The sequence below is a fragment of the Myotis nattereri genome, assembly GCF_964212035.1.
Source record: "Myotis nattereri genome assembly, chromosome: X".
In the NCBI taxonomy this organism is placed as follows: Eukaryota; Metazoa; Chordata; class Mammalia; order Chiroptera; family Vespertilionidae; genus Myotis; species Myotis nattereri.
Window position 1 is genome coordinate 150,942,149 of NC_138078.1, and position 20,973 is coordinate 150,963,121.

Genomic DNA, 20,973 nt, shown 5'->3' on the forward strand with positions numbered 1-20,973 from the left:
GAGGATGGCTAAGGAAGGGATGTGGAGGCCAGACCCCCTCGCCTCAGTGGGGGATCTGCTGAGGCCTCAGTTGCAACTGTTTTGAAGGTCAACTCCTGTCCAATTCTGCTTCCTCGTCCCTGTACTTGGGAGTTGTCCTCAATAAACTTTCTGCCCTGACTCTATCTCAGAGTCTATTTTCAGGAAACCTAACCTAAGACAAAGGAGTGAACCAAGATACAGGAAGGCAGAGTGACTTGCATAGTCGACTATAGATACTGGTAAGCAACAAATACATAAATCACATGATGCTGCCATGAAAAGAATCATTAGAAGTCAAGTACAGCTCACCCTTTTCCAGATGGGGAAATTTAGAAAGAGAACTAAATTATTATGAGCTAATTAGGTGAGAAAGCTTCTATCAGACTCTACACCAGTGGTTCTCAACCTTCCTAATGCCGCGACCCTTTAATATAATTCCTCATGTTGTGGTGACCCCCACCCATAAAATTGTTTTCGTTGCTACTTCATAACTGTAACATTGCTACTGTTATGAATCGTCATGTAATATCTGATATGCAGGATGTATTTTCATTGTTACAAATTGAACATAATTAAAGCATAGTGATTCATCACAAAAACAATATGTAATTGTATATGTGTTTTCCGATGGTCTTAGGCAACCCCTGTGAAAGGGTTGCTCAACCCCCAAAGGGTCGCGACCCACAGGTTGAGAACCGCTGCTCTACACTGACTGATTATAGCCCAGGCAGACAATATTCTAAATTTTTTTTTTAAATATATTTTATTGATTTTTTACAGAGAGGAAGGGAGAGAGAGAGAGAGCTAAAAGCATCGATGAGAGAGAAACATCGATCAGCTGCCTCCTGCACATCTCCTACTGGGGATGTGCCCGCAACCCTGGTACATGCCCTTGACTGGAATCGAACCTGGGACCTTTCAGTCGGCAGGCCGACGCTCTATCCACTGAGCCAAACCAGTTTCGGCAATATTCTAAAATTTAATCAGCCCCCAGGAAACCTAGATAAAACATGAGAGAAAACCAAACTATGAGAAGTTGTAATCAACACAAAGTGGCTTTTTTAAACCCATTATCCACGGACAATGCCTCATTGTAACCTCCTGCCATAAGAAGCCATTTAATCTTGGGACTATCCACTAAACAGAGAAGCCAGGTCTGAGTCAGGGTGGTAGTGCACTTTATTAAGAAATGAAACAGTACCATACAGGAAAAAAATATTTCAATTGCAAAAAACAACAACCCACACACACATATGCATAGCCCCACAGGTAGCAATGGGGCACATTTCAGACAGAACATTAGACATCAAGTTCACAGCCAAACAAAATGTAGTTTATGATCTTGCAATACTTTTCTTCAGTGTAGTATAAATACTTATTTAATGGTTATGACAAAAAGGATAACATTTAAAATCTAATTATTGATCTTACAATGGAGTAAGGCCAACTCAAGTCTTCAGAACTGTGAAACAGACGCCTTAACAGGGCAACCCACTATCAGCTGCCTGAACTGACTAGTTTCTCTCGTCTCCTAAATTAGCTAAAACACTTTTCAAATGAAAGGCAAAGAGCAGCATAAAAACCCTGCCCTCTGCCCTTAGGATAGGCAAAACAAATACCTTAAGTCCTCACACCAGGGCCATTACTTAATTTTGGACTTATGATAAGGTTAATTATGTAATAAACTTGGGTTGGTTTCCTTTGGCAGTCTTTAATTCCCATTTAATAAAAACTAGATTAGGTTAAGGAGTGTTAGGAGATAACGAGAATATAGGATAAAATGCTGAATATGGGAGAAGAAACAGTCGACTCAACAGCTATAAAACAAACGTGATACTTTGTGGAGGGGCAAACACAATGGTATCACACTGTAATAAAAGCATAAAATAACTGAGGCATATAACTGACCTGATAAAAAATATCTTGAATCTAACTTGTTTAATGTGTGGAAGTATGTTCTTCAATATTTTTATTTAAAATTTTTGGCACATAAAAGAGTGTCAGCTATCATTCACTGATGTGCAGGATGGGGTGTTACTGTATATCCATCACTTGCATACCTGAGTTCACTGAATCTTCTCAACTGCTTTATTTGATCACATGTGTGTTGATATTTTCCCCAGATGTTTATACTAAGAGGTGTCTTGTGGCTGAAACCTTTACATTTCTGACAGATTTTAAATGGGAAAGACAAGAGGTAGGCACTAGTCTGGGCCCACACTACTCCTTAGAGAACTTAGTCTTCATATGTGAAATCACTCCATTTCACGCCTTTTATAAAATTTAATACCTAAGGCAAGTGAACTTATAATAGAGCCCTGATTTCCTTTCTGTATCTTATAGTCTAACAAATAACAACAACAAAAATTCTAATATCTATTTCAGTTACTTGAGAGAAATTATCATGCTAACATTTACTCTAAGCTAACTATGTTAAAGAGATATTTAAGTTAACAGATCTATAATTCTATTATGGTCATAGGAAAAAAGAAAAAAAATATGCCACTATGGGCCAGGGTCTACCTGAAAGAAAAAAAAAAAGAAAAAGAAAAAGAAAAATACTGCTTTCTTGAAATTCGTAGAGAATGTTATCATCAAGGATGAGTAAAGTGATGTCTAGCCATCTTCCAGGAAGGAAAGATGCTTCATGCAGAGCTATTCAGGGAGGCCTCAAGGGGACAACCCTGTCACTAGTTCGCTCTGCTCACCTGGAGAGCTGCACAAAAGTCACAGAAAGTCAATTTAATCATTATGCCTTGGTAAACACTCTCCTCTTTAAGAAGAAAAATGGGAAAACATACAGGCAAGCTAAGACTGAGGCTAGATGTCTAGAAACTCTGCAGGAATTAGAAGTGGTCAGGAGATTCCTGAGGCAACAACCCACAAAATGTATCCCCTGGTCTACCTCCACTGCGTTCATGTCCTATTCCTTCATACTAAGTGGGAGCTGCTCACCCCAGGAAAGTTAAATGTTTCATTTCTGCAATTACCAGGCATTTTATGTTAAAGGGGAGAAAAACAGGTCATAGAAGTTGTTTCTGATGAGCACTTTAACTTGAAACTAAGAAACTGATCACAAGATCTAATACACCAATCAACATGAATTAATCTACACAAATAAGATGGAGCATATTCTCCACTGGCTATTAGGTGGGATTCTATAAGTTGTTTTTACTTTAACACAGACTAAACTAAGGTGTTACAACCAGTGCACTTAACAATAGTAATGAGACACAGCCATTAATTTGTTAACATTTCCCTTCTGATGGTACTGGAAAAGCGTAAGCAGAGAGTGTGCTTCAGGACCGTTCTAGCAGCCTGCACCTGTACACCACAAAACACAGGGCAGACACTGATGTGGAAAACCCAATGAGCTTGAGCAGGCCTGGCACAGAGGGGAGGTTTCTTTCCCAGAAGGTGTGTGTGATTTCAATAGCTGGGACATCCTAGATGAAAGAACACAGTTCATTAGCAGAAGACTTCTGCACTAACAAAGAGGGGCAAAACAAATCTGTAAAATTAGTGCACGAATATGCTTTGGAGAGTGGCACCTACAATTACACCAGAAGCTAGAAGATGAAAGATGCATTTTTCATGTAGTCACTAGTCCAGGGGTGGGCAACCCCTGGCACGCGTGCCAAACATGGCACGCCAGTAACTTTTGCTGGCACGCGAAACCCTCTTATAACCTTCCATTTGCAATTTTTTCCTTAATATCGACTTTTTTATTTTTCAGATAAATTCAGTGTAGGTGCATCTTAGATAGATAAATAATTTTACATAACAAGTTATCTTAAAGACCATAGACATGGATTGACGAGAGGGGAAGAGCAATTTCTATGCCTCTGCCTTAACTCTCCCTGCCTTCCTAGATCCGACCACTGTTTTGGTTTCATCCACATACGCTTGTGAATCTTTGTTCTCAGTGATGAATTTTGTTAAGTCTCGTAATAGGAGTAGCCTGACGGATGAAAGTAGTAGCTCGTGCATATCTCTGAAGGTCACGAAATATAAACCTGATGTAAAATCTCTGTCATCAGTGATGCAGCAGCAAAAGTCCCACTGATAATAGCAAATGGAGTCATAAAGTTTTCTGTCAGACTATCAGTGTACATGTATACATTAAAAAATAAATGTATTTTTCATCATCATATACTGTGTTTTTGTCGCTCGGATGAATTTTATTATTTCTTCAAGGTTCTTCACATACGTATACCTTAAGAGATATCAAGTAGGCATAACATGTTCTCAAAAAATTAGGGTTGGCACGCAGAAGAATTTTGAGTCAGAGATTTTGCTGGTTTTGGCGCGCACTCACAAAAAGGTTGCCCACCCCTGCACTACTCTCTGGTGATGAAGCTGACAAACTTACCTCTGACTCAGGCTCTTCGATGTCTTGATTTGTCTCTTTTCCCAGAGCATTCAAGATCTGAAAGAAAGTGGCAATGGTATTGTGAAATGAGGTTTTGTAGTGTTGACAGATTCAAGGCCCTCCTGGCCACCGATGGGCCCCCTGAGTGGAGTAAGGGGCAGAGAAGTAAACATACAGGTTTATCAGTGTCAAGATCCAGAACGGCCAGATACCAAAAACACTGCTGGACTCAGGAGGGAGGCTCCCTTACCGATCTAGCTTCTCGCTCTCCAGCTTCAACAGCTCCTTCCATGTACCCGCTCCAATGTGTGGCTGTCTCCGTTCCAGCAAAATGAATTCTGTCTACTGGTTCTCGAATTATCCTTCAAGGGAACAGAAAGGTCACACAGTTACCTGAGAAGGCACTGAGGATGAATGAGTCAATTGCTGCCCTCATTTATCCCAGAGAAGGCAGGGTAACTCAAATTGTTTCAAAAAGTCCCATGTGACTCAGCCAAAGGTGAAAGGCTCTTCCTTATTTCCTGGGCCTGCACCCAAGGGTCTAAACTTTCAAGCCAGAGAGAATCAGGCTGTCAGATCATCAATCACTAGAGGTGATGTTGACCTTTTCCTAGCCATCCAGAATTGGAATCTAAGAACATGCATTAAATCCAGTCAGATTTATTTGCTGTATGTTTTGTCTGTAGTCCATTCTGCTCTCTACACCATCTTTCCAAAGGGGTGGATTCTGCATGGGATCACATCTGATGGCACACCCCAACCATGCAGGCACTGCCAGCTTGTCAGGAATAACTATACTGGCAAGTAGGAAGACAGAAAGGTTAAATGATTTCTGGCAAAGAAAAGACCTGAGGGGAGCCCGGCCGGTGTGGCTCAGTGGTTGAGCATCGACCTATGAACCAGGAGGTCATGGTTCGATTCCCGGTCAGGGCACATGCCCAGGCTGCAGGCTCCATCCCCAGTGTGGGGCGTGCAGAAGGCAGCTGATCACTGATTCTCTCTCTCTCCCTCTCCCTTCCTCTCTGAAATCAATAAAAACACTTAAAAAAAAAGACCTGAGGGATTATATGTATGTCTCCTTAAAAAAAGGACACTCATAGACACACTGTACAGTTAGTGTCTATGAATTTATCTGTAGACTGGCTGAGGGCAGGGTAGTGGGCCTTCTCTTACAGAGGTCTTGCCAAAGAGAACCACGGAAGGGCAGAGTTGAATGGACAACTGTCCTCTCCGACCTTGTTGGCTTTGACTCCTACCATGTCTGCAGCCACTTTCAGAAAATCTCCCAAGCTGCCCATTTCTATCCCAAAGTCCTTCACCTCAACCTACTGCCACACCTTTTTCCAGCTTAGGAATCTTTTGCTTCATCTATTGCTGATCCTAGTCCCATCTTATAGACTTTAGAACCACTCCAGTTACTCAATCCTGCTATCACTACCAACGAGTATTTGATTCAATTAATAATAAAAAAACCCACAAATAATAATCTCATGTAAGGAAAGGGTTAATAAATTCTTCTTCCTCGTGACAAATGTGACCTTCAGTTAACTTTCTAGCTCTGTTCCTTTAAAAACCTGATGAAGGTATAATGCCATCTATGTTATCAGGCAATACTGCCCTACAATGATAAATTGCATCTGGGCTGGGAAGATGGGCATGGATTGTAAATACCTCGCAGGAGGCTATCATTTTGAGCTTCATTGAGTGTGGTGCCCCTTGCAGGGACCCTGAACACCATGTCTATGAGGTTGAGACAATGGCTCCTATGGGGCTTCTAAGCCAAGATGGACTCCTCCACCTTGGGTGGCTATCACCTCTTCACACCTTAGCTGTATACAATGGGGATGCCCCCCCTGAAGATGAATATGTCTGTGGGAAGACATGTTTAGCCCATGTCCTTCTATGTAGACTGGTGCCCAGGAACCTGGAGGGGTCGTGTGTGACTAAATGCCTAATTGAGCTCAAGAAGGCCTCTTGGAAGACACTGCAACTTGCAGAATTCTCGCATGTACTGCTGCCATGTGAAATCCTCACCAGTATTCTGCTATTGTTCTATGTGCTGACAGCTATTGTTCTATTGTACCAACATACTTGTTTTTCTATGGATATCTAGAAATATACAAATTGACTACTTAAGACATTAGAAATAGGAATGCTGACTCCTATTTCTAAAATTCCTGTTGAACTTTGCTTATATTGTAAGTTTAGTGTATGTCTTGTATTAATCGATATAGTGTGTGGGTAATACCTTCCATATCGAGTCATAATGCCAGGAGGAAAGTAGGCGGTGTAGCAGCCTCCAGAGTATTGTTCTTCGCACCAATTCTTTTCCTCATAATGCACTGGCTGAAGTTCAATGGGAAGAAAATTCCAAAGGAAAGAGAAAGCTGAAATTCTATCAGTCAACAATGAAGGCTCTTGTGTATTTTACTTGAACAAAAAGTTTACATTTTTTAAAAAGGTGGACCTGTTTTTCTAGCACATTAAGGGAAACATGACAGAACCAAGTAATGATCTTTTGTGAGGTACCATGTATACTTTTGACTTTCTCAACCTCTAGGGGAGACATGACGCATTTCAATAGCTGGGCACGGGACATCTCCAGGCAGATTCTGAACTCTATACCTAAGTCTACAGGAAATCCCATCAATAATCAGGCCCTGGAAAAGTTTGCTCAAATCTCTAAATTCTCTAAATAGAACAGATGGATGCTTCCCCCTCCACCAGCGCATTACTGCTGGGGGGGGGGGGGGAAGGTGGATGGAGAAGGTAGAAGATAAACAGTGTCTGAGAAATACTTTTCTGGAACACTTCTCTAAACTAGAAAAGTGAATGATAGGAATTCTGATAAAAAGGGGAGAATTAAAGATGAAGACGTTTCTCAAGGGACATAAGAGAACCTCCTATGATTTTCCTAACACCTTCTGCAAATTTATTATTTGAACAGTTCAGAGATAATCTCCTAAAAGAGCCCTAAGCTATCTGCTAGGATCTTCAGAAAGAATTACATGCTCATACTTGCTTTCAGTGGTGGATTGAAAGCACTGAAATTCCAAAATGAACTGTGAACTGAGTCTACAAATGGGAAGACAAATTAGCATGACTTTGACCTGAGCAGAGTCTACATTCAGTGACACTGTCAAGTATATACTGCAGTATATAATAATATACAGGCCCTCAGTTCTGGGAACTGATCTGATCTACCCTGGAGATAATACCTGCAGCTCCAGGCTCTGACTACAATTGGTTGCCAATTATTCAGTGAACATTTAAATACTCCAAGGTAGTGGTCGGCAAACTGCGGCTCGCGAGCCATATGCGGCTCTTTGGCCCCTTGAGTGTGGCTCTTCCACAAAATACCACGTGCGGGCGCGCACATACAGTGCAACTGAAACTTCGTGGCCCATGCACAGAAGTCGGTATTTTGTGGGAGAGCCACACTCAAGGGGCCAAAAAGCCGCATGTGGCTCGCAAGCCAGTTTGCTGACCACTGCCCCAAGGCATGACTACATCAGAAACTGCTTGCCCCTGACAGCAGCTTTTAATGAGCTTCTGTAATTGCTGAAGTGACTCCTCCAGTGAGCATATCCCTGTATACTCTCTCCATAAGACTGTCAGAAAACATGAATCTGCTTTGCTTATTCATTGGAGCAAACCGAGAACCACCTGCTGGGTGTTCTTACGTGTAAAGCTTCCTCACTTCCCAGCACTTTGGAGTACAACTCACAGATTATTTTCTTTCTATAAAAAAGAACCAAAATGTTAAGCAAGTAATAGCGTATGGGCATAGAATAAACACTGTTAGTTCCAGGGCTCTTGCCAGCATTTTACCATGGAAGGTTTTAAGGGAGAGATGAATGCCAGTCCTGAGGTGATGTTATACAACATTAGGTGGCTATTTAAGTTCCAGTACAGGCAGGAAACGTTTGTTTTCCCTTTAAGGAGCTGTTTGTACTAATCACAAAGGAAAGGCAGAACTGGAAGTACTCTCAAAACTACTATCCTCTTGCCTGGTATGGTTCAGTGGTTGAGCTTCCACTCATGAATCAAGAGATCACAGTCAGGGCACATGCCTGAGTTGTGTGTGGGCTTGAACCCCAGTAGGAGGCGTGCAGGAGGCAGCTGATCAGTGATTCTCTCATTGATGTTTCTATCTTTCTCTCCTTCTCCCGTCCTCTCTGAAATCAGTAAAAATATTTTTTTAAAAAACCTACTATGCTCTGTCTCTCTCTGTCTAATCCAGCAGTTCTGAACCTGTGGGTCGCGACCCCTTTGGCGGTCGAACGACCCTTTCACAGGGGTCGCCTAAGGCCATCCTGCATATCAGATATTTACATGATGATTGGTAACAGTAGCAACATTACGTTATGAAGTAGCAACAAAAATAATTTTATGGTTGGGTCACAACATGAGGAACTGTACTTAAAGGGCCAGAAGGTTGAGAACCACTGGTCTAATCCAAGCCCCTTATTTCAGACATGAGAAGGTTGGGGCTCAGTGCACTGAAGAGAGTTGTTCCATATCACTCAGCTAATTAATGACAGGGCTGAGGTTCAACTCTCCTAAGTATCCCACCTGTAATAAGTGCTCAATAAAAATGTATTAAAACAAAATCCATCCTCAGCCTAGAATGGTACCCTCTATGATGTAGATATAGATGACTGATACTCACGTACTTCATATGAGGTTACAAGGAATAATGCCAACATTCTGAGTCGATTAGAAAGCAAAAGTATTGATCATCATTCTGAAAAACTTAATGAGGTTTAACTTATTTTTGGGACATATGATAAAATCTTTATTAAAACAGCCCTAGCTGGTTTGGCTCAGTGGATAGAGCATCAGCCTGCAGACAGAAGGGTCCCAGGTTTGATTCTGGTCAAGGGAAACATGCTCGGATTGGGGGCTCGATCCTCAGTGGGGAGGTGTGCAGGAGGCAACCGATCAATGATTCTCTCTCATCATTGATGTTTCTATCTCTCTCTCCCTCTTCCTTCCTCTCTGAAATCAATAAAGAATATTAAAAAATATTAAAACAGAGTGAAACCTAAAATCTAATCAACCGACATTGCCTCTAATTTTTCATTCTTGAGTGATAAATCAGTTATAATAGAAATATGAGTCATTATTTACTGTATTTCATATTATTAGTTGAGTCAAAAATGAATTCAGACAAATATATCAGGAAATTATCTTCCCCATTCCTTGCTCCCATTAAAATTAAAAATTTTTGGAAAAGTATGTACTACAAGGATGTTGGAGCAATGCACTGACTGTTCGTTGGGCTCTAAAAATGAGAGAACATATTTTAATGATGGCCAAGAGAGTTCACTATGTAAATCACTTTGCAGTTGAATTCACCCACTGGTTTCTAAATCTAGCTGCTCATAGCAATTACTTGAAAAGCTTGTTAAAAAATACTCTGGCCCCACCTCTAACCTACTGAATCATAATCTATCATCCTCAGAAAAATATATTTTCCAAACATTTTTACAAATTTAAGTATAGTTATTATATAATCTTATATTGGTTATATTAGTTTCAGGTGTACAATGTAGTGATTTGAAATTTTTATACCGTACAATGTGATCACCTCACTAATTCTAGTAATTATCTGTCATCATGTAAACTTATCACAGTATTAGTGACTATATTCCCCTGCCCCTTTTTATACATCCCACTGCAACTCTTCCCTCTGGCAACCACCCCTTTGTCCTCTGTTTCTATGAGTTTGTTTGGTTTTGTTTTAGATTTCACATATAAGGGAAAGCACATGGTATTTGTCTTTCTCTGTGTGACTTATTCCGCTTAGCATAATAGCCTTTAGGTCCATCCATGTTGTCACAAATGGCAAGATTTCATTCTTTTTTATTGCTGTGTAATATTCATGTGTGTGAGTTGTGTGTGTGTGGGCATACACACAACATCAAACATTCTAAAAAGATTTTGATACAGTGGGTTCTTGAACTGTTGCTCTAGTCAATGCCATATTCAGACTTATAAAGGTTTTGTCATATAAAAACTTTTGAGAAGTTCAGATACCATTTGGAATCATAGCCAAATGTCTACACTCAGACTGATGTTTATTTTACTATTAACAAAGAGGGGAAGCAGGAAATCCAAACGAAAATGTCAAGCTTAGTATGGCATTAGATGCCATTCCTGGCTTTGTGATAAGCTAGATGTGCCTACGCCAAATCATTCCCCATCACTGGGCCCATAATTCTTTCTCTATTGAGGGAGGTGAAACAGGTTGAAACACATATGTATGGATTTTGCTTGTAAAGGGATAACGGTCTTGCAAGGTGATTGGGCCTGAGCCTCTAAAACTTTCTCCACAACTAACATCTTTATGAGTTTTCTCCATCTGTCTTACAGGAAAACCCTGACTTCTTAACTACTGTAAAGTCAACACAAATATGCAAACTAAATTAATATATGCTTATGGGTAAAGACTGTGTTGAGGCACTGTAGCAAAATACAAGAGGTTGATTTATTAAGATTTTGAGAATATTTGTGAATTACTGTTTTCCATAATGCTATGATATTGTTAGCACACAAAGCACAATATAAAGTTAACCTGCTGCATATATTTGAGAAGTAAAATCTTACCTTTGGTCTTTTTGGAGTTTAGCGAGGTGGATAGCTTTTCGAGCAAGAATGAAGCTGGAAAGAGAGGTTACATTTGAACAATTACGTGAGAATGGTTTATCTTAAGAGTTGCCTCTTGTTTTTGCAGTGTTCTTGCCTCCATATACTCAGAATTAACGAAGTCTCCCACATCCTCCTCCTATTTATCTCTACTAGAACAAATGCCATGCTGTCTTCAGTCTGCCTCTGTATCCAAAACCCCTCCTGCTAAGCTGTGGGCTTCTAAATGACAGGTGGTGTCCTATTCAATATTTACACTGAAAGTCTTGCAGTTTTTGGCATACAGTAGGAAATCAAATGACAGAAAAATTAATTTTGCATTAAATTATTATCCTGGTAATAACTATTGCCTTCTGTTGAATACTTTATAAAAGCTGGAAAAATAAATGTAAATAAATTTTGTACTGGATGCCAGAGTGGGTCACCCAGATTCCTCTTCAGGACCAAGCACCCACTGCCTGCAGCTCACAGCTGATTCCACTTTGCAGCAGAAAACTGCCTGCCTCAAGATCCCCTGCCTCTCCCCAGAATGGCTAGCTTGGGAGTACAGTGGGTACCAAGGCCCACCCCCTTGCCTCAGTGCAGGACACCGCTGAAGGGTCTTCCAGCTCCAGAGCTCACGGTGGGATGGCTTAGGCCTCCACCGGTTGTTAACATTAGACAACCGAAGGACTTGTATGCATGCATATAAGCATAACCAATGGACGTAAGACTCTGGGGGGTAGGGGAGGCCAGGGGAATGTCAAGGGGGGGGAGGGGAAAGGAGACATATGTAATACTCTTTGTAATACTTTAAGCAATAAAACAAACAAACAAACAAAAAACAGTCTCTCCCTCTGCCTGATGCAGATTCCTTCCCTTCCCCACAGGTAGAAAGCCCCAGGGCACTTCCCAACACACCTCCTGCACCCAAATCTCCTTCTCTGAGTTGGCTTCCTGGGAAACTCACCTAGCACATTCTCCAAATTTAGTAACTTGGTAAAATTCAGTTACAATCTGTTTGCTTCCCTTTAACCAAACAGATTCTATTTATTATACTGATATTACTAATAGCATGTATATTTAAAAGTGAATGGTGACAAGAAATCCCTAGTTATACTATTAGTAGAAAATAATTTTTAAAAAAAATCCAAATGAGTTAAGGGACAATGATATTATATCTCCATTTTAAAGGGTTTAAAATTGTGTTTTGTTCTAGCCAAAAAGACAAATAGATCAGGACTTAAAATGCAAGGGCTAAAAACAAGTATTTTGCCCTCTCCCTCACCCCTAATTAAATTGTTTCTCAATTTGATTGGCAATTCATTTAGAGCTATTATTTGAGATCATTCTGGGAAGCAAAGATACAAAAACATATTTGTGTTAATCCAGAGAATAGTATTTTAGAAGAAGCTGTAGACTGTTTAGGAAATTTGAACTATTGTACTTTATGGGATATAATCATAATTTTGCTTGACTTAACACCTTATGTTCTGTCTTGCTAGTAATGATTTTAGTTAAATTTTAAGTCTGCAAGAATCTATAATTTTAGACTTATGTAATTATTTCAGTGAAAATCACCAATATCTGATGAAAAATGAAATCATTTAGCTGAAAAAACTGTTTAGATCTTGGGTGCTTTATAGTTTCTTTTTTAAAGGGCAGTTGGTGTTGGTTATTTCTGTTGAATCTCAGATTGAGAATGAAATAACCACTGTGATTACTTCTGTATGGACAACTCTCCTTTACACTTCTTCGGTGCTTTATTGAGGAAATCAAACACATTGGCTTTGGGTTGGGAACATTACACAGTTCTAAAGTACAAGTTCCTTTCTCCTTTCCAAAAGGCGCTAATGATCACAAGCACAATACTGGGCAATGAATACTCCTATCTTCAAGGCTTTCCTTGCCCAGAGCAAAGAGCAGGGTGGAGGCAATACAGTTTCAAGGTAAGAACAGGGTGGAGGCAACAGTCCAGATAAAACGTTTTAGAAACTGTCTAAATAACCCCATTACCACCTGGGAATTGTCAGCTTCTGCTATACATGTCCTTGTTCAGGGGTCCTCAAACTACGGCCCGCGGGCCACATGCAAATACAAATATTGTATTTGTTCCCGTTTTGTTTTACTTCAAAATAAGATATGTGCAGTGTGCATAGGAATTTGTTCATAGTTTTTTTTTAAACTATAGTCCGGCCTCCAACGGTCTGAGGGACAGTGACCTGGCCCCCTGTTTAAAAAGTTTGAGGACCCCTGTACCTTGTTAATAAAGCTGAAGAAAGCCCAGAAGAGCAGATGCTACAATATCTAACTCCCAGGGCAAGAAGAAGACTAATGTTCTTCCATCCACAAGTGGACTAATCTTGACTGAGTCTCCTAAAATCTCTACGTCTACCTCCTGCTTTCCTTTGACATACAGAAGGGGATGCCAAACTGCACAATCTGAAGATGTATTGTTACTGTGGTTATTACGCTGTGAGCACCTGCTGTTCTGAGAGAGGCTGATGCTGTTTCTGATATTTTACAGCCAGAGAACTACGAAATGTTTCGTTGGCAGTCTGGTAGCCCAGCCTGTTCTTTAAGTCCCTTGGATCATGGGTCTGGCTCCTTTTGTTTTTGTCATTTCCCTTCAAAGATGCAATATGCAGGAGCTCACCTCTCCCAGTGGTAAAGGGGAAAATCACTGGTCCCTAAAAGTCACTTGACTGCTATATGAGCTGTTTTCTTTTGTTGCCATGTGGTAGAATAAATAGCCTTCTTCTTTGTATAGCTTTGAAGAGGGCTAAAAGACATGGCAACTGGGAGTCTGTGGCACTCCTTAGTGGTCTATGGCAACCCCCTTCCCTCTCTGGACCCCAAAGGGCAGAGCAGTGATGTATAGGATTGGGAGGAGAGGAGCAGAACTGTCCTCTTCCAGACACAGAACTTCTCCCTGGACCATCCTTGGTGAAGGACAGCCATGGTGTGACCTACTAGGAAAATTGCCATCTACTTGAGGCCTGGCTCTGCTTCAAACTGCACTTTCTAATTAGACATCCATTTTATATCCCAGGGAAACAATGAACATGTTAATAGTTTCTATGTAGCAATGCTTGCAATAGAGAAATGGAGAAATCCCAGAAACCCTAACTTTAGAAGATTTTACAGGATAAAACAGTTCTCATTCCAGAATGGTTGTGGATATTCTATCTCTAGGCAGGGCTATTTACCATACCACCTATTTTGTTGCGTCTTCCACTGCCCCCAATATATGTTTTATGGAGGAAAAAATATATGGGCACAAATTCAAATGGTGTCAATTTGGGTAAAGCTTCCCAGTGTTCTTGTGCTAAGTACAAAATATTACTAGAACATTTTAATACATGGAAACATGATATATTTCTGTAGGGTTATTTATCATTGCTTGAGCTCAATTCCAAAACAATATGCTCTGCCAGTGTCCACAACAGTACACCAACACCATTTGGAAAATGCAGAACACCCAGCTCTAACTTACCCCATGATACAAGGCAGTGATCCATCTGGCTTGGTGTCATCCAGGGTTATTGAAATTGGAGCCTCCTCATCTTCGATGATCATACAACCACAGTAGTCTTAACCAGAAGAAAATCAATAGGCTATTGAGACTCACCTCATCAGCGAATCAAGGGGAAATTTATATATATACATATATATAATCTATTTTGCTAAGGGAAAGGCAAAGCTTAAACTATTGGGCTTTGCCCCAACCCTATAACCTATTTCCTATCAAATACACACACTTGACTATACAAGATGTCTGTTCAACAGTCACATAGAAAATGATGCATCTTGATGGCCTTTACATAAAGGTTATGTATGATAAATGCATGACTAAAATTTTAAGATGATCTTGGAACCCTGGAATACATAGGGAGAGACAGGGGTGTGTTAGAGTGAATTACCCCAATGAACTCATGGAAGAAGTGGCAGTAAAGAATCCTTTGAGTATGAGCAGAAGGCTTATCAACATTAGCCACCATATCTGTCCAGAACCTGCCTCATTTAATCTTCACAATAATCTGACAGTAGGTTTCATTGTTAGCATTTTACATAAAGAGACTGATGCTAAGAGAGGTGAAGTGTCACACCACAGGCCACACAGCTAGTAAGCAAGGGAAGCCTAGGAAAGTGAGATTTCAGAGCAGTGCTTTTCCCATGATGTCCCTTTGTCTCACTCTGCTCATGAAGAGTAAGTGGGAGGACATACGCCAGGAGCCAGGGTAATGGTGGCCATGCAACTAGAGGGATCTCTTCCTTCTCTTTCACTGCCAGCAAGTGTTCTTGGGGTCATTTTGTGTTATGAGGAAATGAACAAACTGGGATTTCTGCTCCTTTCTCTATCAGTTTGAAACCACTTAGCTTTTTTTTCTATTTAGTGTTAAGTATAATGCTCCTTAAAAAATACAGTTTCTTCACTTAATACAATTTAAACATGAATAAATGCAGCCTACCCTTCTTCTTCCAAAAGGCTTCCTTGTAATACATCATACACTTAATAATAGCTCCCATTGGAAGACGCTGCACTAACTGGTTTCTCTCACATGGCAGCTCTGGAATAAAGTGAATCTTGCTCGTCAGAGTCGGAGGGATGGCACTAATAACATATTTGCACTAAAAGACACAAACACAAAATAACACCTCAAACGGAAGTCAGAATATTGCAGAGGGCATGAAACATATTTATCATTTTGAATAATACTGAGCAGTAACAGCATACAAAATGAGGTTACTGTAAGAGAAGAACAACAAAGGCAGGTCAACCAAGGCTGGTCATTTGAAAGAGACTGAGTAGGAAACATGCCAGCTTTAATTATGCCACTGCTGGAATTATATTTGGTTAGAAGTTACAGAAGACATAAGACCTATTTAATATATGCTTCTTTTGACTAGACTGGATTACCTGATAAATTTCATTATTCAACGTCTGTATGATGATGTTGTCACCTGACTGGTCAACAAAGGTGACAGGATGATTTAACTTCACTCTGCCCCCGAGGCGCTCCATTATCCGTTCGCTCACTTGACCAGAGCCACCTACAAACTTCCGTTCCTACAGGGGAAAGCAGGCAGGACACTTTGTAAAAACCCAAGGAAGGAACATCCTGTTTGCCACTGATTAGAAAACTTCCAGTAAGCCAGAAGCCATACCTTCACCCTCTGTACACTTAAATGTTGGAAGAATTCATTAGGTCAGAGGCAAAGTCTAGCAAGAGACCTCTATTATCATGCTCTGCAGTTTCTGGCAATGAAAAGCAGATACTAGTCTATAAAGTCACAGAATCAAAAGAAATGTCCCCTTACACCAGTGGTCCCTTGACTGAATGCAAATATCAACAAGTCTGTGGGCTTCCAATGCCCGAGAGTGCAGTGCATGGAGGGAACCTTGGGCGGTGCTATGCTTCTCCAAAGGGATATGGGTTCTTTTATTTAAAAAATAGTATTTTTTTCTAGATTTATTGAAATGGGGATACAGTTTCTAACTCCCTTTGGTTTCTCAAAGCTCTAGCCAAGGGTTGTTCAGGCAGATTAAAATGTTCTCCCAGAGAACAGGCTCAGAGTGCTCTTGTAAATCATCTGGTCATCAACCAATGACATCCTAAGCATCTAAATCTCAGATATTGAGAAACTGCTTGCAAAAATGTCTGGAAGTTTCCATGCAGGGGCAGACAGGTGAAAGCTAAGCACCTGTCTGTTCCTCCAGACATTGTTAAGAAGTTCCATTGAGCAGCCCTGTAAATGCTCTGCCTCACTGCGATCTGCTGGAAATGGTGCCAGCTTAATCTAAGAAGGTAGGTCCTTAATACAATGCATTTTGTAAGAAGCAGGGGACTATCCTTAGAAGATTCCCTAAGTGTACATGTAGGTAGAAATACATGTAGGTAGACTGAGGCTTGGCCCAACATCTGACAGATACCTCATTCAAGCTCCTCTACAAAACTTTGCATGAGCAGCCACACCGTGATTTTTATGCTTTTATAATTAGCTATTGTTTAAATGACACCACTAAAGTTCTTTATAAAAATTTGCCCACAGTAGTTCAGATCTAAATTCATGATTTGTCTTTCCTCAAGAAACTGGGACCATTTATAATTTGACCTCTGTTTTCCAAGACTTACTTTGAATTTTACTATTGTAGAAATGAAAAGACCATAGACTATTTTCAGCTTGTTCACTGCCTACCTCTCCATGTCTACTATTGGTTGAATTAAATTATTAAATAATAAATCTAAGTTCTTTATACTGTAAACATATGATAATTGTTTGAGAATCATAATATGAATTGTGCTTTTCAAAAGGTTGAGTAGCATTTGGCTAGAAGTTTCTTGGCTCCTCTGAATTAAGATATCCCAGAAAGTAAGATATAGGTTTATAGGAGTAATGTGTTATTTCTGCCCATAAATAAAGACACACAAAAATGCAACTATCTTGCATTTGTTAAAACTAAGGGTCAAATGGACAATAACTCTTGGGGCCACAAGAACAACTTGGGGGCTTCTGAATATTTCCTAAGGAAAGGAATAATGCACTTAGCAGAGACTCTAAACCTTGCACTATGGAACAGAGCAAAGTTAGAAGTAAACTGTTCTTAATTTAAACTCATCCCATTGAGGCATAACATTCCTAGGAAGGAGAGACCCATTTTCTTTGAATAAGGGAGAACCTTGAAACAATCTCAGAGGCTGAAAAACTGGGGAATTATGATTCTGGCCTCCCTACTAGTTTGCTGTGAGTCCATCCAATCAGCTAAAGGGAGTCCCTAATGGAAGTGGTATGGAGCCAGGCAAATTCTAGTTGGCAGTAGAATTTTAGAATCTAAAATGTAGAATTTACTATTGAAAGAGTAGCCATAATCCCTATGAAAATTAGAAGAAAGAACAGTCACTTCCATTCTATAACAGTTAACATAAAAGAATACGATACAGAATGGGACACAAAAGCTTTATGTCTGGAGCTAAGATGACTTTAAGTACAATAATTTTACAAGTACAGTAATCCCCTCCTTGTCTGTGTGGGGTATGTTCTAAGACCCACAGATGCCTGAAACCGTAGATGGAACCAAACCATATATATAGTATGCTTTTCCTATACATATATATACACCCTTTGTGACTTCTCTTTGGCATATATGAATTGCCAGCATCAGTACTCTTGCACTTTGGAGCCATTACTAAGTAAAATAAGGTTATTTGAACAAAAACATTGTGATACCACAGCAGATGAGGTGGCTACTAAGTGATCAACAGGCAGGGAGCATCTATAGCAGTGATGGCGAACCTATGACACGCGTGTCAGAGGTGACACGCAAACTCATTTTTTTGGTTGATTTTTCTTTGTTAAATGGCATTTAAATATATAAAATAAATATAAAAAATATAAGTCTTTGTCTTACTATGGTTGCAAATATCAAAAAATTTCTATGTGACACGACACCAGAGTTAAGTTAGGGTTTTTCAAAATGCTGACACGCCGAGCTCAAAAGGTTCGCCATCACTGATCTACAGTGTGGAGACCCTAGACAAAGGGACAGTTCAAGTCCCAGGCAGAATACAGTAGGAGGATGTGAAATTGCACCTTGCTTCTTAGAACACTGCACAATTTAAATTTATTAGTTGGTTATTTCTGGAATTTTCCATGTAATATTTTCGGACTGCAATTAACTGCAGCTAACTGAAATCACTAAGAGAAAAACCGTGGATGGGGAGGGGGAAGGAGGGAACAGCTGTACTATAAATTTTTGGAAATTAGTTATTACAGTAATTTAGCTCCCCCTTACATAAATAGCCTACTTTTACCTACCTCCAAAAGGAAAGAAATTAATTCCCAAGACCTAATTAATTCAAAATGAAAATTCTTAAGCTGTAAATTTATTTTCAGGAATAAGAAAAAGAGTGAGAAATTTTGTTTTCAGAAAATATTTTTGGGATTATTTCAAGCTTCTAATTATTTGTATTCAAAATGTAGAAGCAATTATTAAGACACTAGAGGCCCTATACACGAAATGCGTGCAAGAGTAGGCCTTCCTTCCCCCGGCTGCCGGCACTGGCTTCCCTCCGGCACCTGGACCTGGGCTTCCCTCACAGCCCCAGCTTCGTCAGGAAGGACATCTGGCCTAATTAGCATATTACGCTTTTATTATTATAGATTGATCTGGGTGAGGGCAAAACTCTCAAATTAAGTTATATTTGCAAAAGAACACTCCATACCTGGCCCCCATTGGTAACCGAGAATATCCGAGTAGTGCCACCACACTGCTTCACATACCACAAGAACCACAGGGCAGACACCTCATGAGGCTCAGAGGTCACATTGATGTTCACAAAGAGAGATGCAAACCGCCTAGCTGTCCTGGTCACAGAACAAGAGCAGATATTAGAGGTAAATACAGATATGCTTCACAGGATATCATGGTTTTAAAACACAGTGCAGTATGGTTACAAAACATTTCTATGGCTATAAAAAACACTCATGAATTCAATATATGAAGGAATGCATATTTTAACTCTTCGGAAAAATAAACTTTCCCCTTGTTTTTAGGAATTATGGGTTAACTCTAAATATGCTAATCCCAGTGGAGTCTAAAGGATCAATATGCTTCTCAAGGATAACTAAGGATATCTGTTCTCACATATTTGAATAACCATCCTCTACTCTCCACCTCCACAGCCCCCACCCTGGTCCAGGCTACCAATGACTATCACCTGGGTTACAATGGTGGCTGCTCATGGTTATCCCTAAATGGTTCTCTTATATTTTCCCCCTTGATGCCTCTCTAAATTATAGCCAACAAATTTTTTTTTTTTTGAGAGAGAGAGAGAGAGAGAGAGAGAGAGAGAGAGAGAGAATGAGAATGAATGAATGGGAGAGGGAGGGAGAGAGGAATATTGATGTGAGAGTGGACCATCCATCAGCTGCTTCTCGAAACCGAGGCATGTGACCTGGTCAGTGTGGCTCAGTTGGTTGGGCATCGTCTTATGCACCAAAGGTTTGCACAGCCTTTATAAAAACTGTTTGCTGTTCTCTTCACCTGGAAGATAACTTCTCCAAACCACCTACCCTTCATAACTCCCACCATTCACTGTGGCTCATTCCTGGAATACACCATGCATCCTTTCAGGTCTGTACCCATCCACAGTATATAATTCTTAGAGTATACCATCCCCTTACACCATCCATGTTTCCCCCACCATACCCCAACTACTGTGGTTCATTCCTGGAAGATACCATCAACAAGCACCATCCATCTTTTATGTCTCCCCTTAGTGCACTGACTCATTCTTGGAAGATATAACCCCTGGCACCATCCTTTCCTGCCTTCCTCATGCACTGTGGCTCATTCCTGGAAGATATCATCCCCCTCAGAATCCCACCTTCTTGTATACCCCCATAAAGTGTGGTTTCTAGCTGGAAGATACCATCCTTCTACATCATATATCCTTCCTGTCTCCCTGCACAGCGACTGCAATCTTTAAACAGAATACCGCCTTTATTCTCTAACATTTCAAGTTCACTGTTACACTCTCCTACACTATGTAACTTTTTCCATACTGCCAGTCTCCTGCTAAAAGAGGGTAGGGGCCTTGTTTGACAAATTCACCACCCTTCCTCAATGATTGGTACAGTGCCATCACATAGCAGGCCCACATGGTGATTGAATAATCTGTAAGTAACCTGGGTAATAACAGATTTTTACTGAAAAAATTATATAGTTTATATTATTTGTTAAATATACTAGTGTCCCTCTAGTTTCACATTTTTATATCTCTGTGGAATTACTTTAACATCTTTCCAAACTGCTTCTATACTCTTATATAATCTGAAAACATTAGTACTTGTTTTATTGCAAATCACAGAACCTTTTTATTTAAAAAAAGTTCTACTTCATTCACCTAACTTTCTACTTATGTCTTAGGTTCATTTTATGTTCAAAC

At 40.1% G+C, this 20,973-nt stretch overlaps 1 protein-coding gene across 1 annotated transcript in view; it reads right to left on the reverse strand.

Moving 5' to 3' along the window:
* Positions 1 to 1,182: 1,182 nt before the first annotated feature.
* LOC308536139 (amine oxidase [flavin-containing] A-like) overlaps positions 1,183 to 20,973 on the reverse strand; it is a 59,209-nt gene continuing 39,418 nt past the window's right edge. Inside the window, exons 6-15 of the mRNA XM_081115188.1 lie at positions 19,249 to 19,390; positions 15,945 to 16,094; positions 15,496 to 15,655; positions 14,520 to 14,616; positions 11,006 to 11,059; positions 8,077 to 8,134; positions 6,642 to 6,739; positions 4,644 to 4,755; positions 4,394 to 4,450; positions 1,183 to 3,467 (exon numbers count right to left, since the gene is read on the reverse strand). Coding sequence (XP_080971314.1) covers positions 3,321 to 3,467; positions 4,394 to 4,450; positions 4,644 to 4,755; positions 6,642 to 6,739; positions 8,077 to 8,134; positions 11,006 to 11,059; positions 14,520 to 14,616; positions 15,496 to 15,655; positions 15,945 to 16,094; positions 19,249 to 19,390 — 1,075 coding nt within the window. The 3' untranslated portion in view covers positions 1,183 to 3,320. The remainder of the gene's footprint in view (positions 3,468 to 4,393; positions 4,451 to 4,643; positions 4,756 to 6,641; positions 6,740 to 8,076; positions 8,135 to 11,005; positions 11,060 to 14,519; positions 14,617 to 15,495; positions 15,656 to 15,944; positions 16,095 to 19,248; positions 19,391 to 20,973) is intronic.